This window comes from Entelurus aequoreus, linkage group LG10 (assembly GCF_033978785.1).
Source record: "Entelurus aequoreus isolate RoL-2023_Sb linkage group LG10, RoL_Eaeq_v1.1, whole genome shotgun sequence".
Lineage (NCBI taxonomy): Eukaryota > Metazoa > Chordata > Actinopteri > Syngnathiformes > Syngnathidae > Entelurus > Entelurus aequoreus.
In genome coordinates, this window is record NC_084740.1 from 54,770,885 (window position 1) to 54,798,219 (window position 27,335).

Below are 27,335 nucleotides of genomic sequence, written 5' to 3' on the forward strand. Positions count from 1 at the left end.
ATGCTCTGGGAAAATGCATTGGTGACTATTCTTGTCAGGTTCAAACACTGATGACACCTATTAAACAAGACAAGAAGCAAAGAATTAAACAGAGACAGAATTCAATTTGGCTCAATTTGAGGAGAGACGCTTGGACATCTGTACCTTTGAACAGTGTCAGTGTCATTACGCTCTGCCAAAAGATTGCACGCCTCCTTTTATTTGGACCTTCCCTGACCACATGGTCGTGGCTGTTTCTAAAGGACGATGGGTCATAATCAGTTCACAGAAAAGGTCGTAAACAGTTCACAGAAAAGGTTGGTTCAAAAAAGAGGTCGTAAAAGAGTTCAGAAAGAGGTTAGTAAAACAGTTGAAAAAGGAGGTTCAAAAAGAGGTCGTCTGGAAATTGGGCAGATCCTGCCTTCTCTCCGCTTTGTAGTCCCTGGGTTAAAACAATATCTTTCTGTTGGTTAGTGGTTACAATACATGAAAGAAACAGAAACACCTTCATGTTGCTTCCCCCCCTACACAGTGGAGTTTTACAGGCCTTCTTCTTGGTAGGTTTCAAAGACAGCTTTTGCTTCTCACCGGGCATTCAATGTAACACAAAGTTTTGTGATAACTTAGAAACAATTATTCTAACAATTCTGGTTTTGTAGATGACACGCATGACAAAAGAGCTCGAGCAAATCAAGTTGGCAACACATACGGACTATATCAGGTAGGGGTGTGGGAAAAAATCAATTCGATTTCGAATTGTGATTCTCACGTTGTGCGATTCAGAATCGATTCTCATTTTTAAAAAATCGATTTTTTAAATTTTTTTATTTATAAATGTTTTTTTCCATTTTTTTTATTTTTATTTTTATTTTTATTTTTTTTAAATTAATCAATCCAACAAAACAATACACAGCAATACCATAACAATGCAATCCAATTCCAAAAGCAAACCCGACTCAGCAACACTCAGAACTGCAATAAACAGAGCAATTGAGAGGAGACACAAACACGACACAGAACAAACCAAAAGTAGTGAAACAAAAATGAATATTATCAACAACAGTATCAATATTAGTTACAATTTCAACATAGCAGTGATTAAAAATCCCTCATTGACATTATCATTAGACATTTATAAAAAAAAGAACAATAGTGTGACAGTGGCTTACACTTGCATCGCATCTCATAAGCTTGACAACACACTGTGTCCAATATTTTCACAAAGATAAAATAACTCATATTTTTGGTTCATTTAATAGTTCAAAAAAATGTGCATTATTGCAATCAGTTGATAAAACATTGTCTTTTACAATTATAAAAGCTTTTTACAAAAATCTACTACTCTGCTTGCATGTCAGCAGACTGGGGTAGATCCTGCTGAAATCTACGTATTCCATGAATAGAGAATCCTTTCGTTTTTGAATCGAGAATCGCATTGAATCGACAAAAATCGATTTTGAATCGAATCGTGACCCCAAGAATCGATATTGAATCGAATCGTGGGACACCCAAAGATTCGCAGCCCTAATATCAGGGCTTGTTAACCTTTTGGACCTGTGGGGCCCAACTTATCCACTACAGAGGGGCCCAGGTCCTACTCAAATATTAACACTGACTGAGTAATTTTACTTGTGACTTTAATGGTATTCAATAATTACATCTAACCTACTTACAGTTTCCAACCTTGTCAAATGAGATGCAACCATGTGTTAATCACAAAGATGATTATTTATTTAACATATTAACTTTAGGCTTAGGTCTGGAAGAAGACAAAAAACTAAATATTAATCAAATGTACTGCATTAGAAGGAACTCATGAATAACTGATAAGAAACACATTTACATACAATTATGTTGCACGAGGGCCGAGTTTTAGTTTTAGTTATAATTTTTGCGCTTTAGGGGAACTGCAATTAAAAAAAAAAAATATGCCTATCGTTCACAATCATTACGACAGACAAGAACGATTTTAAAGATGATAAAAAACGCTTGAGCGATGCGGCTAATGGAAGTCACAGTTGTCGCCTTCAAAGCCTCTAAAACAACTTCAAAACCCTCCATCAACGTTTTATATACACACTGTAAGTATATATATCATGTAACAGACACCTTCATAACAATATGTAATATGTACAATATACACACTGCAAGTATATATATAATGTAGTAACAGACACCTTCATAACAATATGTAATATGTACAATATACACACTGCAAGTATATATATAATGTTGTAACAGACACCTTCATAACAATATGTAATATGTACAATATACACACTGCAAGTATATATATAATGTTGTAACAGACACCTTCATAACAATATGTAATATGTAAAATATACACACTGCAAGTATATATATAATGTAGTAACAGACACCTTCATAACAATATGTAATATGTACAATATACACACTGCAAGTATATATATATATAATGTAGTAACAGACACCTTCATAACAATATGTAATATGTACAATATACACACTGCAAGTATATATATAATGTAGTAACAGACACCTTCATAACAATATGTAATATGTACAATATACACACTGCAAGTATATATATATATAATGTAGTAACAGACACCTTCATAACAATATGTAATATGTACAATATACACACTGCAAGTATATATATAATGTAGTAACAGACACCTTCATAACAATATGTAATATGTACAATATACACACTGCAAGTATATATACCGGTATATATAATGTAGTAACAGACACCTTCATAACAATATGTAATATGTACAATATACACACTGCAAGTATATATATAATGTAGTAACAGACACCTTCATAACAATATGTAATATGTACAATATACACAATGCAAGTATATATATAATGTAGTAACAGACACCTTCATAACAATATGTAATATGTACAATATACACACTGCAAGTATATATAAATATAATGTAGTAACAGACACCTTCATAACAATATGTAATATGTACAATATACACAATGCAAGTATATATATAATGTAGTAACAGACACCTTCATAACAATATGTAATATGTACAATATACACACTGCAAGTATATATAAATTAAATGTAGTAACAGACACCTTCATAACAATATGTAATATGTACAATATACACACTGCAAGTATATATATAATGTAGTACAGACACCTTCATAACAATATGTAATATGTACAATATACACACTGCAAGTATATATATCATGTAGTAACAGACACCTTCATAACAATATGTAACATGTACAATATACACAATGCAAGTATATATATAATGTAGTACAGACACCTTCATAACAATATGTAATATGTACAATATACACACTGCAAGTATATATATAATGTAGTAACAGACACCTTCATAACAATATGTAATATGTACAATATACACACTGCAAGTATATATATCATGTAGTAACAGACACCTTCATAACAATATGTAATATGTACAATATACACAATGCAAGTATATATATAATGTAGTACAGACACCTTCATAACAATATGTAATATGTACAATATACACACTGCAAGTATATATATAATGTAGTAACAGACACCTTCATAACAATATGTAATATGTACAATATACACACTGCAAGTATATATATAATGTAGTAACAGACACCTTCATAACAATATGTAATATGTACAATATACACACTGCAAGTATATATATAATGTAGTAACAGACACCTTCATAACAATATGTAATATGTACAATATACACAATGCAAGTATATATATAATGTAGTAACAGACACCTTCATAACAATATGTAATATGTACAATATACACACTGCAAGTATATATATAATGTAGTAACAGACACCTTCATAACAATATGTAATATGTACAATATACACACATCAAGTATATATATAATGTAGTAACAGACACCTTCATAACAATATGTAATATGTACAATATACACAATGCAAGTATATATATAATGTAGTAACAGACACCTTCATAACAATATGTAATATGTACAATATACACTGCAAGTATATATGTAATGTAGTAACAGACACCTTCATAACAATATGTAATATGTACAATATACACACTGCAAGTATATACAGTTGTGGTCAAAAGTTTATGTACACTTGTAAAGAACATCATGTCATGGCTGTCTTGAGTTTCCAATCATTTCTTATTTGTTTGTGATGTAGTGATTGGAGCACATACTTGTTGGTCACAAAAAACATTCATGAAGTTTGCTTCTTTTCTGAATTTATTATGGGTCTACTGAAAATGTGAGCAAATGTGCTGGGTCAAAAGTATACATACAGCAATGTTAATATTTGCTTACATGTCCCTTGGCAAGTTTACCTGCAATTGTCCCATTTACTCTCTGTAAAGCACCAGTTCCATTGGCAGCAAAACAGGCTCAGAGCATAATACTACCACCACCATGCTTGATGGTAGGCGTGGTGTTCCTGTGATTAAAGGCCTCACCTTGTCTCCTCCAAACATATTGCTGGGTATTGTGGCCAAACAGCTCCATTTTTGTTTCATCTGACATCACATGGACCAAGATAAAACCTTCTGGAGGAAAGTTCTGTGGTCAGATGAAACAAAAATTGAGCTGACCTCAAACACATGTCAAAAGTGGTAAAGGAATGGCTAAATCAGGCTAAAATGAAGGTTTTAGAATGGCCCTCTCAAAGTCCTGACTTAAACGTGTGGACAATGCTGAAGAAACAAGTCCATGTCAGAAAACCAACACATTTAGCTGAACTGCACCAATTTTGTCAAGAAGAGTGGTCAAAAATTCAAGCAGAAGCTTGTGGATGGCTACCAAAAGCGCCTTATTGCAGGTAAACTTGCCAAGGGACATGTAAGCAAATATTAACATTGCTGTATGTATACTTTTGACTCAGTCACATTTTCAGTAGACCCAAAATAAATTCATAAAAGAAGCAAACTTTATGAATGTTTTTTGTGACCAACAAGTATGTGCTCCAATCACAACATCACAAAAAAATTTGAGTTGTAGAAATTATTGGAAACTCAAGACAGCCATGACATGATGTTCTTTACAAGTGTATGTAAACTTTTGACCAGGACTGCATTAATTGTGTGTCTGTGTTACAGATATCAATGAGTGTGTGAGCCAGACGGGTCCGTGCCAAAGAGGTCAGCTGTGCATCAACACCGCCGGCTCGTACGTCTGCCGGAAGAACTCGGTCAACTGTGGGCGGGGCTACCACCTCAACGAGGAAGGCACACGCTGTGTCGGTACGGCCGTCGTTTTGTCCCGAAGTGTGCACCCGACAGATTGATAACGTTGTGTTTTTTTTTGTTCACTCTCCAGACATCGACGAGTGCAAAGGCCCCGACCAGGTGTGCTCGGGTCACGGCTGCGTCAACAGGATGGGCTCCTACCACTGCGACTGTGACAGCGGCTACAACTTCAACAGCAACAGTCGCCTCTGCGAGGGTAAGTAGAAGATGAGGCGGCAGGCGGCGTAACACCGCACATACCACTGTTGACGTGGTGTTGTAGATATCAACGAATGCAGGCACTACCCCGGACGCCTATGCGCTCACAAGTGTGACAACACACCTGGATCTTACAAGTGCACCTGCACCACTGGCTTCAAGCTGGCACGGGACGGCAGGAACTGTGAAGGTAATGAAACCTATTCCTTCTCCTCTTATTTGAAATCAGAAAAAAATGGTCTTTATAACAAAAATATATGAATGCAAATGTCATGAAATATCTTATTTTATTAGGTAGCGTTTTATAAACTAGCACATTTTCTGAACAAATCCATAGAAAAGTCTTGTATGGATTATTTCGATAAGTCAATCAAAGTTTACTTACGGTATATAGCCCTAAATCACAAGTGTCTCAAAGGGCTGCACAAGCCACAACGACATCAGATCCCACATCAGTAGTATCATAATATCTGCTTCAATAAAAGTACATTGAAACATTTTTTTGTAAAGTATGTTTACTTTTAGTACATATAAATGCTTACAATGAACTATAAGGTTTAAAATACATATCTATATATATATTTTTTTTTCCAATGATTTCATAGCAATATCGTTTTAATATGGTTAACATTCCTCCTCAGTGATATTGCCTCTAACCCTAGAACCAGGAACGTAATAATAATTTGTTGTTGCAGCTGAGATAGGCTCCAGCACCCCCCACGACCCCGAAAGGGACAAGCGGTAAAAAATGGATGGATGGATGGGTCAAAAGCGGAGGACAAATTTCACCACACTCAGTGTGTGTGTGACAATCATTGGTACTTTAACTTGAACTTGTAACAATGGTCGTTTTATTTATATATATATATATATATATATTAGGGCTGCAACAACTAATCGATTAAACCGATTAAAATCGATTATAAAAATAGTTGGTGATTAATTTAGTCATAGATTCGTTGGATCTATGCTATGCAAATGCGCAGAGGCATTTTTTTTAATTAAAAAAAAAAAAGTTTTATATTATTATTTTTTTTAATAAACCTTTATTTCTAAACTGCAACATGTACAAACAGCTGAGAAACAATAATCAAAATAAGTATGGTGCCAGTATGCTGTTTTTTTTTTCCAATAAAATACTGGAAAGGATAGGAATGTAGTTTGTCTCTTCTATCCGATTATTAATCGATTAATCGAAGTAATAATTGACAGATTAATCGATTATCAAATTAATCGTTAGTTGCAGCCCTAATATATATATATATATATATATATATATATACATATATATATATATATATATATATATATATATATATATATATATATATATATATATATATATATATATATATACTAATATATATATATATATATATATATTAGTATATATATATATATATATATATACACTAATATATATATATATTAGTATATTATCATCGACTATATATATATATATATACTAATATATATATATATATACTAATATATATATATTAGTGTATATATATATATATATATATATATATATATATATATATATATATATATATATATATATATATATATATATATATATATTAGTATATTATCATCGACTATATATATATATATATATATATATATATATATATATATATATATATATATATATATATATATATATATATATATATATACTACCGTTCAAAAGTTTGGGGTCACCCAAACAATTTTGTGGAATAGCCTTCATTTCTAAGAACAAGAATAGACTGTCTATAATATATAATAATATAGACTATAATATATATATATTAGTATATATATATATATATATATACTAATATATATATATATATATTAGTATATTATCATCGACTATATATATATATATATATATATATATATATATAGATATATATGTATATATATATATACCGGTATATATATATATATATACTACCGTTCAAAAGTTTGGGGTCACCCAAACAATTTTGTGGAATAGCCTTCATTTCTAAGAACAAGAATAGACTGTCGAGTTTCAGATGAAAGTTCTCTTTTTCTGGCCATTTTGAGCGTTTAATTGACCCCACAAATGTGATGCTCCAGAAACTCAATCTGCTCAAAGGAAGGTCAGTTTTGTAGCTTCTGTAACGAGCTAAACTGTTTTCAGATGTGTGAACATGATTGCACAAGGGTTTTCTAATCATCAATTAGCCTTCTGAGCCAATGAGCAAACACATTGTACCATTAGAACACTGGAGTGATAGTTGCTGGAAATGGGCCTCTATACACCTATGTAGATATTGCACCAAAAACCAGACATTTGCAGCTAGAATAGTCATTTACCACATTAGCAATGTATAGAGTGTATTTCTTTAAAGTTAAGACTAGTTTAAAGTTATCTTCACTGAAAAGTACAGTGCTTTTCATTCAAAAATAAGGACATTTAAATGTGACCCCAAACTTTTGAACGGTAGTGTATATGTATATGTATATTTATATATATATATATGCATATTTATATATATATATATATATATATATATATATATATATATATATATATATATATATATATATATATATATATATATATATATATATATATATATATATATATATATACACACATACATATATATATATATATATATATATATATATATATATATATATATATATATATATATATATATATATATATATATATATGTGTGTGTGTATATGTAGTTATGTATATATAAATATACATACATATTTATATATACAGTACATAGTACCATTTGTTTTGCTACCTCCGCTTAGCATTACAGGTTAGCTCCGAATATTCTGTATGTGGCTTGTGTATAAGCAATAATATGTCAACAAATGAAGTTTAAATTGAATTCAATTTCATCCCATTTTTGTTGTGATTTTAATTTGTACAATAATTTTATACATATTTAAAGTACATAATCCTATTTTCTTTTCTTTCCAAGAAATAAAAAAACAATCTGATGCTGGTGTGTACCAGCAGATGGCGCCAGCGTAGCACTACAGTACTTGTACCACAGTTTGAGAATCAAAGAACCTTTCCTGGCTTTATAAAATGATTGCAAATCAATTTGTGCCACTAATGCAGGATTGTGTCAACATGTGTGCAGATCTGAACGAGTGTGAAAGTAACCCGTGCAGTCAGGAATGTGCTAACGTGTACGGCTCCTACCAGTGTTACTGTCGCCGTGGCTACCAGCTCAGCGACATTGATGGAGTGACGTGTGAAGGTCGTGCTTTGCTATGGTCAATCAAGCATGTTGCTCAAGAATCCCCAAGAAACGCCTTTTTTGCTCCAATTCCGTGTGTAGATATCGACGAATGCGCTCTTCCCACGGGAGGTCACATCTGCTCCCACCGATGCCACAACACTCCTGGAAACTTCCACTGCTCATGTCCTGTGAGCGGCTACACCTTGGCGCCTAACGGACGCAGCTGCCAAGGTCAGAGACGTATAGAACACCCTCAGGGGCTCGGAGTCATGTTAAGGTTCCTTGTTAGTGCACAACAAATTGCATTGGACGACGTCTGAGTTGTACTTTTCTACATCTATGCATTATTTTTATTTTAACTTCTGCTTTGCTTCCTAATAATATTCTCCTTGCTCCTCCCAGATGTTGATGAATGTGTGACAGCGACGCACACCTGCTTGGAAAACCAGAGCTGCTTCAATGTGCAGGGGGGATTCCGCTGTCTGTCCTTCGATTGTCCCGCCAACTACCGCCGCGTCAGCGAAACGTAAGCGTCCTACTACCTTGTAATGTCACTTTGGGAGCCGCAGATCAGAACCTTTTAAGACCGGGGTGTCCAAACGTTTACCAGAATGCAAACATTTAAAAAAAAAAATGTCCTAATCACTTGGCCCGGTGTATCAAATCAAGCACTTAGGCATGGAGACTGTTTATACAAACATTTGTGAAAGAATGGGTCGCTCTCAGTGATTTCCAGCGTCATAGGATGCCACCTGTGCAACAAATCCAGTCGTGAAATTTCCTCGCTCCTAAATATTCCAAAGTGAACTTTATTATAAGAAAAGTGAAGAGTTTGGGAACAACAGCAACTCAGCCACCAAGTGGTAGGCCACGTAAACTGACAGAGAGGTCAGCATAGTGCAAAGACTTTCTGCACAGTCAGTTGCTACAGAGCTCCAAACTTCATGTGACCTTCCAATTAGCCCACGTACAGTACGCAGAGAGCTTCATGGAATGGGTTTCCATGGCCGGGCAGCTGTGTCTAAGCCAGGGGTCACCAACGAGGTGCCCACGGGCACCAGGTAGCCCGTAAGGACCAGATGAATAGCCCGCTGGCCTGTTCTAAAAATAGCTCAAATGGCAGCACTTACCAATGAGCTGCCTCTATTTTTTTAATTGTATTTATTTACTAGCAAGCTGGTCTCGCTTTGCCCGACATTTTTAATTCTAAGAGAGACAAAACTCAAATAGAATTATACGGCTAAAATATTTTAAAGACTTGGTCTTCACTTGTATAAATAAATTCATTAATTTTTTTACTTTGCTTCTTATAACTTTCAGAAAGACAATTTTAGAGAAAAAATACAACCTTGAAAATGATTTTAGGATTTTTAAACACATATACCTTTTTACCTTTTAAATTCCTTCCTCTTCTTTCCTGACAATTTAAATCAATCAATCCATCCATCCATCCATCCATCCATCCATCCATCCATCCATTTTCTACCGCTTATCCCTTTTGGGGTCGCGGGGGGCGCTGGAGCCTATCTCAGCTACAATCGGGCGGAAGGCGGGGTAATTTAAATCAATGTTCAAGTAATTTTTTTTTTTATTATTGTAAAGAATAATAAATACATTTTAATTTAATTCTTAATTTTAGCTTCTGTTTTTTCGACGTAGAATATTTGTGAAATATTTCTTCAAACTTATTATGATTAAAATTTTAAAAAATTATTCTGGCAAATCTAGAAAATCTGTAGAATCAAATTTAAATCTTATTTCAAAGTCATTTGAATTTCTTTTAAAAATTTTGTTCTGGAAAATCTAGAAGAAATAATGATTTGTCTTTGTTAGAAATATAGCTTGGTCCAATTTGTTATATATTCTAACAAAGTGCAGATTGGATTTTAACCTATTTAAAACATATCATCAAAATTCTAAAATTAATCTTAATCAGGAAAAATTACTAATGATGTTCCATAAATTATTTTTTGAATTTTTTCAAAAAGATTCGAATTAGCTAGTTTTTCTCTTCTTTATTTCGGTTGAATTTTGAATTTTAAAGAGCCGAAATTGAAAATAAACTATGTTTCAAAATTTAATTGTAATTGTTTTCGTGTTTTCTCCTCTTTTAAACCGTTAAATTAAGTGTAAATATCATTAATTATTAATAATAACATAGAGTTAAAGGTAAATTGAGCAAATTGGCTATTTCTGGCAATTGATATAAGTGTGTATCAAACTGGTAGCCCTTCGCATTAATCAGTACCCAAGAAGTAGCTCTTGGTTTCAAAAAGGTTGGTGACTCCTGGTCTAAGCCATACATCACCAAGTCCAATGCAAAGCGTGGGATGCAGTGGTGTAAAGCACGTCGCCACTGGACTCTAGAGCAGTGGAGACGCCTTCTCTGGACTGATGAATCACACTTTTCCATCTGGCAATCTGATGGACCAGTCTGGGTTTGGAGGTTGCAGGGAGAACGCTACATTTCATGTCATTTCAAGTTAAGTTCACAGCGCTCCCCTTGGTCATTGGAGCACCATTGTCAAAGCAAATGTTCAAATCCGCTGATTGTAGCGAGTGGCCAGTTCCAAAAAGCATATAGAGGGATTTTTTTCATATTAAGTGTCAGGTTCAAACACTGATGACATCTATTAAACAAGACAAGAAGCAAGGAATTAAACAGACATAATTCAATTTAGCTCAATTGAGGAGAAACGCTTGTACCCTTGTACAGTGTCGTCCCACGCTCTGACGAAATATTGTACGCCTCCTCTTTATTTGGACTTCCCCTGATTACATGGCAACAGCTGTTTCTAAGGGAGGGGGGTCGTAAACAGTCATCGCCTTTGGTTACAAAACAGTTCAAAGAAAAGGTCGCAAAACAGTTCAAAGAAAAGGTGCCTGGAGCTCGCGTCAGTTCCTGCTTCCTCTCTGCTTTGTAGATCTCGGGTCAAGACAAAATCTTCCTGTGGATTACAATACATCGAAGAAACCGACACCCTCATGTCGCTCCCCATCCTACACAGTGGAGTTTTACAAGCTTCATGTTAGCACCTGACATATCCACAACAGTATCGTCGGCACATAAATGTACTTGGCATTTAGTACACACTCGAGGAAGGTCATTAATAAATGTAGAAAATAAAAGGGGTAACATGACAGATGAGCGTCACTCTCTGTACTTCAAATGCAGCCCTCTAGTGCAGTGTTTTTCAACCAGTGTGCCGCGGCACACTAGTGTGCTGTGAGATACAGTCTGGTGTGCCGTGGGAGATTATCTAATTTCACCTATTTGGGTTAAAAATATTTTTTGCAAAGCAGTAATTATAATCCGCAAATAATGTGTTGTTGTTGAGTGTCTGTACTGTCTGGAGATCGGCAGACTTACCACGTTATACTCTTCCATATCACTAGTTGGCAGCAGGTAGCTAATTGCTTTGTAGATGTCGGAAGCAGTGGGAGGCAGTGTGCAGGTAAAAAGGTGTCTAATGCTTAAACCAAAAATTAAGTTGAGTGCCCCTAAGAAAAGGCATTGAAGCTTAGGGAAGGCTATGCAGAACGAAACTAAAACTAAACTGGCTTCAAAGTTAACAAAAACAGAATGCTGGACGACAGCAAAAACTTACTGTGGAGCAGAGACGGCGTCCACAAAGTACATCCGAACATGACATGTCAATCAACAATGTCCCCACAAAGAAGGATAAAAAACAACTGAAATATTCTTGATTGCTAAAACAAAGCAGGTGCGGGGTCAAGGAAGACATAAATCTGCTACAGGAAAATACCAAAAAAAGAGAAAAAGCCACCAAAATAGGAGTGCAAGACAAGAAGTAAAACACTACACACAGTAAAAAAGCAAAAAACTCGAAATAAGTCACGACAGTACACCTACTTTGAGACAAGAGCTATAGTGATGCATGCTTGGTTAGGCTTTAAAGTCATATCCAACAATTGTGACTTTTTACTGAGTTTCGTTTTTTAATGATTTCTGCTGGTTGTGTGCCTCTGCATTTTTGCAATGCAAAAAGTGTGTCTTGGCTCAAAAAAGGTTGAAAAACACTGGTCTAAACTTTAGATTCTAAACATTACAAAGGCATTTTAGAGGTTTTTATGGGTGTTTTTAGCAAAATTTAGAGTCAACAGCTACAAATAGGTGGGATTTACGCTATTTCTATAATAACGTGATAAATGGTTAAAAATAGAAAATACACTTTTAATTTAATAGAGATAAGGGTGTAGAATCACACAAAGTTGTGGTATGAGAAATGTCAATATGAGATGAATGTCATTTTGAATAGTCACATGTTTAACAACATGGAATAAAGTGGTGTGAGGGATCTCCAAATTGACAAGAAAACTGAACAATTTTAGAATATTTTACAGAAATAGTCATTATACAAAAGTGATAACTACACTATACACATGCGGTAAATTGTGATCAATTAAAATAGTCCTCATTTTGTTCATATTTACCAAAAAAAAAGGGACTTAATTGAAAAGTCACAATATTAGCAAAAACAACTGAAATGTTCTTGATTGCTAAAACAAAGTAGATGCGGGAAATATCGCTCAAAGGAAGACATGAAACTGCTACAGGAAAATACCGAAAAAAGAGAAAAAGCCACCAAAATAGGAGTGCAAGACAAGAAGTAAAACACTACACACAGGAAAACAGCAAAAAAGTCCAAATAAGTCAGGGTGTGATGTGACAGGTGGTGACAGTACACCTACTTTGAGACAAGAGCTATAGTGATGCATGCTTGGTTATGATTTAAAGTCATGTCCAACAATTGTGACAATGACTTTTTACTGTCAATATCGGCTGTGAGTTTCATTTTTTAATGATTTCTTGCTGGTGCACTGCAAAAAGTGAAATCTAAGTAAGATTGAGTATCTCAAATAAGGGTGATATTTGCTTATTTTCTGTCAGATAAGATCATTCTTCTCACTAAGCAGATTTTATGTTAGAATGTTTTACTTGTTTTAAGTGTTTTGCTCCTAAATGATCTCAGTAAGATATTACAGCTTGTTGCTGAGATTTGATGAGCTATATTGAGTAAAACATGCTTGAAACTAGAATATCAACTGTTGCAAAGCTGTGTCATCAACACTCACAAGTATACAACTACTTTTTTAAAGTCATCATTTCTTACTTCAAACATGAAAAAATAAATCATGATGCCGAGCGCATATCATTATGTCAAGATAATGGCACTAGCATTCACTTCATTTAAGAATATTTTTTTAACATATTGAGCAAAAAGGTGTCTTTTTTTTCTAACAAGAAAAGTGCACTTGTTATTAGTGAGAATATACTTACACTGTAAAAAAAATCCTATTTTTATGGTTAATTTACTCTAAATTTGTAGTGTAATTTTTCTATTTTTTTAAAAAATAGTTTATAAAGCTGTAGAATTGAAGACATTATCTGTAAATAAACAATCCCCCTGTTATTTTAAGTAATATGCCAGTAATGACAAACTATGTATATTTCTATTTCTTTTACAGAAAAATACCAAATTGATTATACATAGCATTTTCTGATTTCTTAAATTACTTTCAAATTCATGTAAAATTACAGCAATTATATTTCATTAAATATGTAGCTTGTTGTATAAAAGTCTATGTCCATACTAACAATCTGTAGAATAAAGGTCTTTTTCTGCAGAACTGTTTGCATCGTCACTTTATTAAAGGTGGTTGATCTTAACAATTCAGAAAAAATCTGTAAAATAATGGTATTTTTCTGTGGAACTGCCAGCATTGTCACTTCATTAAAGGTGTTTGATCGTAATAATTTGGAAAAACTCTGTAGAATAAAGGTATTTTTCTGCAGAACTGTTTGCATCCCCACTTTATTAAAGGTGGTTGATCTAAATAATTTAGTAAAAATCTGTAAAATTATGATATTTTTCCGCAAAGCGTTTCATGAAAATTTCTGTAAATATAATGTTTTTGATAATTATTTGGTTTACAATGTTTTACTTTAATTTTATGTTTTTCGTTTGGCAGCCGTAGCTGCCAGTAGATGACCGTTTTTTTTACAGAATTTTTTTTTACAGTGTATTTTAAGGTATTTTGGGTTCATTGAGGTGAGCTAATTTGACTTGTTTTGGAAAGTCTTGTCTTGAATTTTCTTGTTCTATTGGCAGATAATTTTGCTTAGTTCAAATAAAATACCCCTCATTTTTGTATTTTTTTTTTCTTGTTTTTGAACACTGACTTTTTGCAGTGTGGTGTGCCTCCGCATTTTTTCAATGAAAAAAATGTGCCTTGGCTCAAACAAGGTTGAAAAACACTGCTCTAGCGGAGGTGATGAACATCGGGAGGTCGCCTACAGCCACAGACGTTGTGCTGATTAGAGGCCCTGGCGGTTATTTAGCCTTTGTAGACCAGTAGGCGAGTGGCACGAGGCTCTGCATGTTGACTTAGAAGAAAATATATCCTACTAGAGCGGCCGTGCCAGCAACTTGTGGGTTCCAAGTTCGATACCCGCTTCCGCCATCCTAGTCACTGCCGTCGTGTCCTTGGGCAAGACACTTTACCCACCTGCTCCCAGTGCCACCCACACTGGTTTAAATGGAACTTAGATATTGGGTTTCACTATGTAAAAGCGCTTTGAGTCACTAGAGAAAAGCGCTATATAAATATAATTCACTTCACGTCACACTTCACAAACTCTGGCATGTTTTTAATGAGACAAATATCGAGAGTCTGCATGAGCCCACCTGGAATCTGCCCTCCACTGCATGCCATGCACGGCACAGTTGTATTGATATGGTTTCTCTTTCTCTTTCTGCTTGTGTTGTTCTGTCCTGACACCCCCCCACTCCCACTCCCACTCCCACTCCCATCTCTCTCTCTCTCTCTCTCTCTCTCTCTCTCTTCGCAGTCGATGTGAACGCTTGCTTTGCAATGAGTCTGTCGAGTGCCCGGCCATGCCGCTGAGAATAACCTACTACTACCTCACCTTCCCCACCAACATCCCCGTCTTCACCAACATCTTCCGCATGGGCCCCTCCCACATGGCGCCGGGCGACGACGTCGACATCGCCATCACGTCGGGCGACGAGGGCGGCTTCTTCAAGGCGGAGCGGGTGGCCAACGGCGGCGTCCTGTCCGTGGCGAGGCTCATCGCCAGCCCGCGGGACTTTGAGCTGTCCGTGGAGCTCAGCCTGCGTCGCCACGGCACGCTCAGCACGTACTTGGCCAAAGTGGTGGTGTTTGTCGTGCAGGACGAGCCGCCCGTCGCTTACGACCCTCTTCTGGAATAAAGCTGAGGGTTGCTAGTCATGTGTTATCTTTCCTGCACTTTCCCTGATTACATGGCAACAGCTGTTTCCAAGGGAGGGGGGTCGTAAACAGTCATCGCATTTGCTTACAAAACAGTTCAAAGAAAATGTCGTAAAACAGTTCAAAGAAAAGGTACCTGGAGCTCGCGTCAGGTCCTGCTTCCTCTCCGCTTTGTAGATCTCAGGTCAAGACAAAGTCTTCCTGTGGATTACAATACATCAAAGAAACCGACACCCTCATGTCGCTCCCCATCCTACACGGTGGAGTTTTACAAGCCTTCTGCTTGGTAAGATCAAAGACAGCTGGAGTGAACGCACTCAAACAACACGGTATGAGACTCGAGTCGCAGGATCCAGTAAAAAAAGTCATAAAATGACGAGAAAAAGTCATAATTAAATAATAAAAGAATAAAGTTGTCGTGTTACGTGAGTAAAGAAATCACGTGACATAAATAATGTTGCAAAAAATAAGGATGAACCTGCGATTTTATCAACCTAAGTCAGAATATTATGAAAAAAGTGGTAATTGTACTAGAATAAAATGGCGATAGTACAAGAATAACAAGGCCTAGTGTTAAAAGAACGAAAATGTTAATAAAAGGTAGAAAAAAAGTCAATTTTCACAAGAAAGTACCAGTATTTTTTTCCAAAACAAAGTAGATCCCCCGCCTATTTGTGGTTTGACATTTGCACGCCCACATATTTCTTCCCTGCTTTCAATTGTAAATAAATATTGTTAACAGGAAGCGTTTTGATGGCGTTATCTGCAGGAGAAAAAAAAAAGTGTCATTTAGCAGAAAAATGCGTTGACAAGACTTAATGTATGCCGTTTTATATCGCATACAACTGAATTTAAAATGTACATAACTGTGAGAGGCACATTATATGATTTAGAATAAAAACTCATAATATGGACACATATAAAAACCCCAAATTTTTTTTTGATAGTCTAAACCAATGTTTTTCAACCACTGTGCCGCGGCGTGAGATACAGTCTGGTGTGCCGTGGGAGATGATCTAATTTCACCTATTTGGGTTGAAAATATTTTTTGCAAAGCAGTAATTCTAGTCTGCAAATGATGTGATGTTGTTGAGTGTCGGTGCTGTCTAGTAACCGTGTAATACTCTTCCATATCAGTAGGTGGCAGCAGGTAGCTAATTGCTTTGTAGAAATGGGAAACAGCGGGAGGCAGTGTGCAGGTAAAAAGATGTGTAATGCTTAAATCAAAAATAAACAAAAGGTGAGTGCCCCTGAGAAAAGGCATTGAAGCTTAGGGAAGGCTATGCAGAACCAAACTAAAACTGAACTGGCTACAAAGTAAACAAAAACAGAATGCTGGACGACAGCAAAGACTTACTGTGGAGCAAAGACAGCGTCCACAAAGTACATCCGAACATGGCATTACGTTCAACAATGTCCCCACAAAGAAGGATAAAAACAACTGAAATATTCTTGATTGCTAAAACAAAGTAGATGCGGGAAATATCGCTCAAAGGAAGACATGAAACTGCTACAGGAAAATACCAAAAAAAGAGAAAAAGCCACCAAAATAGGAGCGCAAGACAAGAAGTAAAACACTACACACAGGAAAACAGCAAAAAAGTCCAAATAAGTCAGGGTGTGATGTGACAGGTGGTGACAGTACACCTACTTTGAGACAAGAGCTATAGTGATGCATGCTTGGTTAGGTTTTAAAGTCATATCCAACAATTGCGACGACGACTTTTTACTGACAACTGAGTTTCGTTTTTTAATGATTTCTGCTGGTGGTGTGCCTCCGCATTTTTTCAACGCAAAAAAGGTGCCTTGGCTCAAAAAAGGTTGAAAAACACTGGTCTAAACTTTAGATTCTAAACATTATAAAGGCATTTTAGAGGTTTTTATGGGTGTTTTTTTTTTTTTAGCAAAATTTAGAGTCTACAGCTATGAATAGGTGGGATTTACTGTATTTCTATAATAACGTGTTAATGGTAAAAAATAGAGAATAATTTAATAGAGATAAGGGTGTAGTATCACTCAAAGTTGTGGTATGAGAAATGTGCAGGAAATAAGTGGTATACTACTAAAAAAGTGGTATTTTTTTGAAAGTCTAAACTTTAGATTCTAAACATAAAGGCATTTTAGAGGTTTTTATGGGTGTTTTTTTTAAGCAAAATTTAGAGTCAACAGCTACAAATAGGTGGGATTTACTGTATTTCTATAATAACGTGTTAAATGGTAAAAAATAGAGAATCAACTTTTAATTTAATAGAGATAAAGGTGTAGTATCACACAAAGTTGTGGTATGAGAAATGTGCAGGGAAAAGTGGTATACTACTAAAAAGTGGTATTTTTTGATAGTCTAAACTTTAGATTCTAAACATTACAAAGGCATTAAAAAAAATAAATAATAATATTAATAAAATATATTAAAAAATAAGAATAATTAAATATATTTAAAAAAAAAGAATTAAAAGAAGATCACAGACATGCTGACACACAAGGTCACTACCCCAACAACTGGCCGACTCGCAGCACCTCGGAATACCTTGCAGCACCAAGCTACCACAGTAGACGCAGGGACTAGACTAGATTTTAGAGGTTTTTATGGGTGTTTTTTTTAGCAAAATTTTGAGTCAACAGCTACAAATAGGTGGGATTTACTGTATTTCTATAATAACGTGTTAAATGGTTAAAAATAGAGAATACACTTTTAATTTAATAGAGATAAGGGTGTAGAATCACACAAAGTTGTGGTATGAGAAATGTCAATATGAGATGAATGTCATTTTGAATAGTCACATGTTTAACAACATGAATAAAGTGGTGTGAGGGATCTCGAAATTGACAAGAAAACTGAACAATTTTAGAATATTTTACAGAAATAGTCTTTATACAAAAGTGATAACTACACTATACATATGGGCTAAATTATGATCAATTAAAATAGTCCTCATTTTGTTCATATTTACCAAAAAAAAAGAGACTTCATTTAAAAGTCACAATATTATGTCAGAAAAAGTTCCTGTTTTACTAAGATGCAGTTTTTTAATTTGAATAAACTTGCAATTTGATGTAAATAAAGGGAAAAAAAAATCATAATTCTACAAAAATTCAAAAGTATCATTTTACAGGAATATTTTATGATAATAAAAGAAGCCAACATTTTTTATACATATATATTGTTACCAAACTGCATATGCAGCCTCCCCTGCAAGGAAGATAACACATCATGAGCAACTGCTGCTTTTTTATTGGCCGCCAGGTGGCGCAACAGGTCAGGATAATTCCTCACAGGCCTGCAACATGGACGACTTAGATTGTTGCTTGCATGTGATGATTTATTGTGCTTGATGGTTTGTGTGTTGGCTCAGCACTTTTCTAATAAAAGAGGAATAAGGCAAGCAAAGTACGCTCCTTCCTGGTGACGCATTTTCAAATGAAACACAAGCGTTGGGAGTTATTCCAAAAACTGAACACATGCAAAACTCAATCAACTCTGCTGTGTTTTAAGATAATTGATATAAAAATGCAACCTTAGAGTCGTGCATGTTCCAACCTTCACAAACACACTGAAATAAATACTGGTAATCAAGGTTTGCTGCGTACCTCGCTTTTACAGACAGTTCAATTATGATTTTATTTCTAGTGCAAGAAAGTCCCTCGCTTGGCTAAAGTGCAGCATTTAATAGTTCCAGCTTTGATCACTACACATGTCGCAGGAAAGGCCGAGGGCCAGCAAACAGGAGACTTCACAGCAGGAATGCACTGCAAAAAGTCAGTGTTCAAAAACAAGACAAAAAAATACAAAAATGAGGGGTATTTTATTTGAACTAAGCAAAATTATCTGCCAATAGAACAAGAACATTTGGCTTGTCAAGACTTTCCAAAACAAGTCAAATTAGCTAACCTCAATGAACCCAAAAATACCTTAAAATAAGTATATTCTCACTAATAAGTGCACTTTTCTTAGTACAAAAAAAAGACCTTTTTGCTCAATATGTTGAAAAATATTCTTAAATGAAGTAAATGCTAGTGCCATTATCTTGACATAATGATATGCGCTCGGCATTACATTTCTTGAAACCAGCAAACTTATACTAAAAACTAGGGATGTCCGATGATGGCTTTTTGCCGATATCCGATATGCCGATATTGTCCAACTCTTTAATTACCGATACCGATATCAACCGATACCAATATCAACCGATATATACAGTCGTGGAATCAACACATTATTATGCCTAATTTGGACAACCAGGTATGGTGAAGATAAGGTACTTTTTAAAAAATGAATCAAATAAAATAAGATGAATAAATTAAAAACATTTTCTTGAATAAAAAAGAAAGTAAAACAATATAAAAACAGTTACATAGAAACTAGTAATTAATGAACATTTGTAAAATTAACTGTTAAAGGTTAGTATTATTAGTGGACCAGCAGCACGCACAATCATGTGTGCTTACGGACTGTATCCCTTGCAGACTGTATTGATATATACTGATATATAATGTAGGAACCAGAATATTAATAACAGAAAGAAACAACCCTTTTGTGTGAATGAGTGTGAATGAGTGTAAATGGGGGAGGGAGGTTTTTTGGGTTGGTGCACTAATTGTAAGTGTATCTTGTGTTTTTAATGTGGATTTAATTAAAAAAAAAAAAAAACCAAAAAAACGATACTGATAATAAAAAAAACGATACCGATAATTTCCGATATTACATTTTAACGCATTTATCGGCCGATAATATCGGCAGACCGATATTATCGGACATCTCTACTAAAAACTAATTTATTGTTCTTAATGGAAAGGCAACAAGCCAAGCGCTTGTTACTCTCGGGGTCTCCTAGCTGCTCAGGCAAATCAAATTGTCTAAAAATGCATTTTTCCATGGATAACATGACATCATCGCGCCAAGTGCGTGCTCTTTCAGTCAATTAGTGCGCATATATACAGCCCGGCCCCCTGGCCAAAATTTTTTTTATTGTAATTTTGAAGAATTTATCTGAATGTGCATGAACTATTTCTGTTCAAAATTGTTAGAAATGTTAAATGTTTAAATATTAACTGTCAGTTTACTGTACTGTGCCAACTGTACTACTATATGAGTACGTGTTTTCTATTGTTGCATTGAAACTAAAACAGCAAAGTCCATTTGGCTGTCATCTGTTTTAATTATGAGACACAATTGTGTCAAAGTCATGATTTTTTATTTCATGCTTGTAATAAGAAATGTTTACTTTGACAAAGTAGTTTTATACTTGTGAGTGTTGATGACACAGCTTTGCAACAGTTGATATTCTAGTTTCAAGCATGTTTTACTCAATATAGGTCATCAAATCTCAGCAACAAGCTGTAATATCTTACTGAGATCATTTAGCACCAAAACACTTAAAACAAGTAAAACACTCTAACATAAAATCTGCTTAGTGAGAAGAATTATCTTATCAGACAGAAAATAAGCAAATATCACCCTTATTTGAGATATTTCATCTTACTTAGATTTCAGTTTTTGCAGTGTATTAGTTAGAATATTCTTATTTGAAGGTATTTTGGGGTTCATTGAGGTTAGCTAATTTTACTTGTTTTGGAATGTCTTGAGCAGCCAAATTGTCTTGTTCTATTGGCAGATAATTTTGCTTCCTTCAAGTTCAAATACCCCTCATTTTATTTATTTTTCTTGTTTTTGAACACTGACTTTTTGCAGAGCACAGCAGGAATACAATCTATCATCATCGCCGACTCATTTTCATAATTCTGCATGGATGCTCAATAACAGATGCTTTGTGAAAAAAGTAGCAGTGTTTGTTTTGGTAAATACACTTCCTGTCCCTCCCTCAAAGTGTTCCACAACTGATCCGTATTGAACAACATCAGGGTAGCCGCGAAGTCTTCAAAAATCTTGAATCCAACAATTTCAATTTAAGGCCTTAGACCAGTGGTTCTTAACCTTGTTGGAGGTACCGAACCCCACCACTTTCATATGCGCATTCACCCAACCCTTCTTTAGTGAAAAATAAAATGTTTTTTTTTTTTCCAAATTCAAGACAAAGTTATATGTTTTTTGGTAACACTTTAGTATGGGGAACATATTCTAAGTAACAAAGACTTCATTTAGAGTTATTTGGTTAGGGTTAGGGTTAGAGGGTTAGGGTCAGGGTTAGAGGGTTAGGGTAATAATAAGGCCATGGCGAATAAGGCATTAATAAGTACTTAATAATGACTAGTTAAGAGTTATAGGACTTTGGGATCTGGACAATTTGTGGTCCGGCAGCATCACCGCGCTCCGAATGAATGATGCCCTCGCAGTGTTTGTGTTGGGCCGTTATCAACGCACCAACTATAAATAATAATTACCAACAATAATTAAAAGGTAGGAAAATGTGGGAATTGTGAAACTTTGAAGAATGTCCCATTGATTTCAATGGGGGTTTCAGAAAAAATATGGAATTTCGGGAAACGCAGGAATTTTATTGAAAATGGTAAAAAAAGACTTGAATGGTCTGAATGAGTTGAAATGGTTGGTGTTGAAATTTTTCAAATCGGTGGAGAAATGTTGAAGTTGTAACATGTTGAGTTGAGAAATGGTATTACAGACTTCCTGGAATTTCGGGAAATCCGGGATTTTTTTTTAGAATTGTTGAAGTAGAGCACAAAATTCCTGAACAGGCCGAATATTTAGAAGTTGGAACAGTTTGAATCAGATGAAAAATGTGGGAATTGTGGAACTCTGTAGAATGTCCCATTGATTTCAATGGGAATTTCAGAAAAAATAAGGAATTTCGGAAAAAGCGGGAATTTTATTGAAAATTGTAAAAAACTTGAATGTTCTGAATGAGTTGAAATGGTTGGGGTTGAAATTGTTCTAATCGGTCGAGAAGTGTTGAATAGAGAAATGGTATTAGGAATTCCTAGAATTTTGGGAAAACCGGGAATATTTCCAGTTAAAAAAAACACTTTGTTTTTTGTCCTAATTAAAAGGAATGTTTTGACGGTAGAACGGTTGAAATGCGTAGAAAAATGTGGAAGGAGTAGTCGCCAGAAAAAAGGGTGGAAATAAGGCTTTGGAAAAGCAGGAATTCTAGAAAATCATGGAATTTTTTTGAACTTGGAAAAAGGGAATTTTAAATTTCCAGAATGTTAGAATGTGTTGAAGGTGGAATGATTTGAATGGGTTGAAAAATGTGGAAATGGTGGAAGTTTGAAAAATGGCCAATTCATTTTGAATGGGAAAAATATCCTGGAAAACCTGGGATTCTGGGAAAATCTGGGAATTTTGGGGAACAGTTTGAAGTTGGAACGATTTGAATCGATTGAAAAATGTGGAAGGAGTAGTCGCCAGAAAAAAGGGTGGAAATAGGGCTTTGGAAAAGCAGGGATTCTGGAATATCCTGGAATTTTTTTGATCTTGGAAAAAAATAAGTTTAAATTTCCAGAATGGTGGAATACGTTGAAGTGGAATGATTTGAATGGGTTGAAAAATGTGGAAATGGTGGAAGTTTGAAAAATGGCCAATTCTTTTTGAACGGGAAAAATATCCCGGAAAACATGGAATTCTGGGAATTTTTTGGAATTTGTCAGGGAAAATCCCGCGATTCCTGAATAGGCTGAACAGTTTCAAGTTGGAACGGTTTGAATCGGATGAAAAATGTCGAAGGAATAGTCGCCAGAAAAAAGGGTGGAAATAAGGCTTTGGAAAAGCAGGAATTCTAGAAAATCACAGAATTTTTTTGAACTTGGAAAAAGGGAATTCTAAATTTCCAGAATGGTAGAATGTGTTGAAGGTGGAATGATTTGAATGGGTTGAAAAATGTGGAAATGGTGGAAGTTTGAAAACTGGCCAATTCATTTTGAACAGGAAAAATATCCCGGAAAACATGGAATTCTGGGAAAATCTGGAAATTTGGGTTAATTTTTTAAGGAAAATCCCGTGATTCCTGAGTAGGCTGAACAGTTAGAAATTGGAACACTTTGAATCGGTTGAAAAATGTGGAAGGAGTAGTCGCCAGAAAAAAGGGTGGAAATAGGGCTTTGGAAAAGCAGGGATTCTGGAATATCCTGGAATTTTTTTGATCTTGGAAAAAAATAAGTTTAAATTTCCAGAATGGTGGAATACGTTGAAGTGGAATGGTTTGAATGGGTTGAAAAATGTGGAAATGGTGGAAGTTTGAAAAATGGCCAATTCTTTTTGAACGGGAAAAATATCCCGGAAAACATGGAATTCTGGGAATTTTTTGGAATTTGTCAGGGAAAATCCTGTGATTCCTGAATAGGCTGAACAGTTTCAAGTTGGAACGGTTTGAATCGGATGGAAAATGTCAAAGGAATAGTCGCCAGAAAAAAGGGTGGAAATAAGGCTTTGGAAAAGCAGGAATTCTAGAAAATCACAGAATTTTTTTGAACTTGGAAAAAGGGAATTTTAAATTTCCAGAATGGTAGAATGTGTTGAAGGTGGAATGATTTGAATGGGTTGAAAAATTTGGAAATGGTGGAAGTTTGAAAAATGGCCAATTCATTTTGAACGGGAAAAATATCCTGGAAAACCTGGAATTCTGGGAAAATCTGGGAATTTTGGGGAATTTGTCAAGAAAAATCCAGTGATTCCTGAGTAGGCTGAACAGTTTGAAGTTGGAACGCTTTGAATCGGTTGAAAAATGTGGAAGGAGTAGTCGCCAGTAAAAAGGGTGGAAATAGGTTTTTGGAAAAGCAGGAATTCTGGAATATCCTGGAATTTTTTTGAACTTGGAAAAAGGGAATTTTAAATTTCCAGGATGGTAGAATGTGTTGAAGGTGGAATGATTTGATTGGGTTGAAAAATGTGGAAATGGTGGAAGTTTGAAAAATGGCCAATTCCTTTTGAACGGGAAAAATATCCCGGAAAATCTGGAATTCTGGGAAAATCTGGGAATTTTGGGGAACAGTTTGAAGTTGGAACAGTTTGAATCGGTTGAAAAATGTGGAAGGAGTAGTCGCCAGTAAAAAGGGTGGAAATAGGGCTTCGGAAAAGCAAGAATTCTGGAATATACTGGAATTTTTTTGATCTTGGAAAAAGGGAAGTTTAAATTTCCAGAATGGTGGAATACGTTGAAGTGGAATGATTTGAATTGGTTGAAAAATGTGGAAATGGTGGAAGTTTGAAAAATGGCCAATTCTTTTTGAACGGGAAAAATATCCCGGAAAACATGGAATTCTGGGAATTTTTTGGAATTTGTCAGGGAAAATCCCGCGATTCCTGAATAGGCTGAACAGTTTCAAGTTGGAACGGTTTGAATCAGATGAAAAATGTCGAAGGAATAGTCGCCAGAAAAAAGGGTGGAAATAAGGCTTTGGAAAAGCAGGAATTCTAGAAAATCACAGAATTTTTTTGAACTTGGAAAAAGGGAATTTTAAATTTCCAGAATGGTAGAATGTGTTGAAGGTGGAATGATTTCAATGGGTTGAAAAATGTGGAAATGGTGGAAGTTTGAAAAATGGCCAATTCATTTTGAACAGGAAAAATATCCCGGAAAACATGGAATTCTGGGAAAATCTGGAAATTTGGGGACATTTTTTAAGGAAAATCCTGTGATTCCTGAGTAGGCTGAACAGTTTGAAATTGGAACGCTTTGAATCGGTTGAAAAATGTGGAAGGAGTAGTCGCCAGAAAAAAGCGTGGAAATAGGGCTTTGGAAAAGCAGGAATTCTGGAATATCCTGGAATGTTTCTGATCTTGTAAAAAAAGAAGTTAAAATTTCCAGAATGGTGGAATACGTTGAAGTGGAATGATTTGAATGGGTTGAAAAATGTTGAAATGGTGGAAGTTTGAAAAATGGCCAATTCATTTTGAACAGGAAAAATATCCCGGAAAACAGGGAATTCTGGGAAAATCTGGGAATTTGGGGGAATTTGTCAAGGAAAATCCCGTGATTCCTGAGTAGGCTGAACAGTTTGAAGTTGGAACGCTTTGAATCGGTTGAAAAATGTGGAAGGAGTAGTCGCCAGAAAACAGGCTGGAAATAGGTTTTTGGAAAAGCAGGAATTCTGGAATATCCTGGAATTTTTTCATCTTGGAAAATAAGAAGTTTAAATTTCCAGAATGGTGGCATACGTTGAAGTGGAATGGTTTGAATGGGTTGAAAAATGTGGAAATGGTGGAAGTTTGAAAAATGGCCAATTCATTTTGAACAGGAAAAATATCCCGGAAAACAGGGAATTCTGGGAAAATCTGGGAATTTGGGGGAATTTGTCAAGGAAAATCCAGTGATTCCTGAGTAGGCTGAACAGTTTGAAGTTGGAACGCTTTATATCGGTTGAAAAATGTGGAAGGAGTAGTCGCCAGAAAAAAGGGTGGAAATAGGGCTTTGGAAAAGCAGGAATTCTGGAATATCCTGGAATTTTTTTGATCTTGGAAAAAAATTAGTTTAAATTTCCAGAATGGTGGAATACGTTGAAGTGGAATTGTTTGAATGGGTTGAAAAATGTGGAAATGGTGGAAGTTTGAAAAATGGCCAATTCATTTTGAACGGGAAAAATGTCCTGGAAAACCTGGAATTCTGGGGAATCTGGGAATTTTTGGAATTTTTCAAGGGAAATCCTGCGATCCCCGAAAAGGCCAAACAGTTTGAAGTCGGAACCCTTTGAATCGGATGAAAAATGTGGAAGGAGTAGTCGCCAGTAAAAAGGGTGGCAATAGGGCTTTGGAAAAGCAGGAATTCTGGAAAATCCTGGAATTTTTTTGAACTTGGAAGAAGGGAAGTTTCCAGAATGGTGGAATGTGTTGAAAGTGGAATGGTTTGAATGGGTTGAAAAATGTGGAAATGGTGGAAGTTTGAAAAATGGCCAATTCATTATGAACGGGAAAAATGTCCTGAAAAACTTTGAATTCTTGGAAATCTGGGAATTTTTGGAATTTTTCAAGGGAAATCCCGCGATTCTCGAACAGTTCGAAGTCGGGTAAAATGTCCTGAAAAACTTTGAATTCTTGGAAATCTGGGAATTTTTGGAATTTTTCAAGGGAAATCCCGCGATTCCCGAATAGGCCGAACAGTTCGAAGTCGGAACGCTTTGAATCGGTTGAAAATGTGGAAGGAGTGGTTTGAAAAATGGCCAATTAATTTTGAACGGGAAAAATATCCCTCTAACCCGGAATTCTGGGAAAATCTGGGAATTTTGGGGAACAGTTTGAAGTTGGAACGGTTTGAATCGGTTGAGAAATGTGGAAGGAGTAGTCGCCAGTAAAAAGGGTGGAAATAGGGCTTCGGAAATGCAGGAATTCTGGAATATCCTGGAATTTTTTTGATCTTGGAAAAAATAAGTTTAAATTTCCAGAATGGTGGAATACGTTGAAGTGGAATTGTTTGAATGGGTTGAAAAATGTGGAAATGGTGGAAGTTTGAAAAATGGCCAATTCATTTTGAACGGGAAAAATGTCCTGGAAAACCT

The 27,335-nt window shown here is 35.2% G+C and overlaps 1 protein-coding gene across 3 annotated transcripts in view; it reads left to right on the plus strand.

Moving 5' to 3' along the window:
• The window catches only part of fbln1 (fibulin 1), a 141,659-nt gene that overhangs the window by 55,497 nt on the left and 58,827 nt on the right, over nucleotides 1-27,335 (plus strand). For 2 of the 3 annotated variants that reach the window (XM_062061227.1, XM_062061229.1), the window contains 7 exons: nucleotides 1-21; nucleotides 5,080-5,223; nucleotides 5,300-5,425; nucleotides 5,492-5,617; nucleotides 8,556-8,675; nucleotides 8,757-8,888; nucleotides 9,060-9,183. The exon at nucleotides 1-21 is cut by the window's left edge and continues 117 nt beyond it. In XM_062061227.1, the coding sequence (XP_061917211.1) occupies nucleotides 1-21; nucleotides 5,080-5,223; nucleotides 5,300-5,425; nucleotides 5,492-5,617; nucleotides 8,556-8,675; nucleotides 8,757-8,888; nucleotides 9,060-9,183 (793 nt within the window). Of the gene's footprint in view, nucleotides 22-5,079; nucleotides 5,224-5,299; nucleotides 5,426-5,491; nucleotides 5,618-8,555; nucleotides 8,676-8,756; nucleotides 8,889-9,059; nucleotides 9,184-15,531; nucleotides 19,682-27,335 lie in introns of those variants that run through there. The other variant, XM_062061228.1, reaches the window with a different exon arrangement.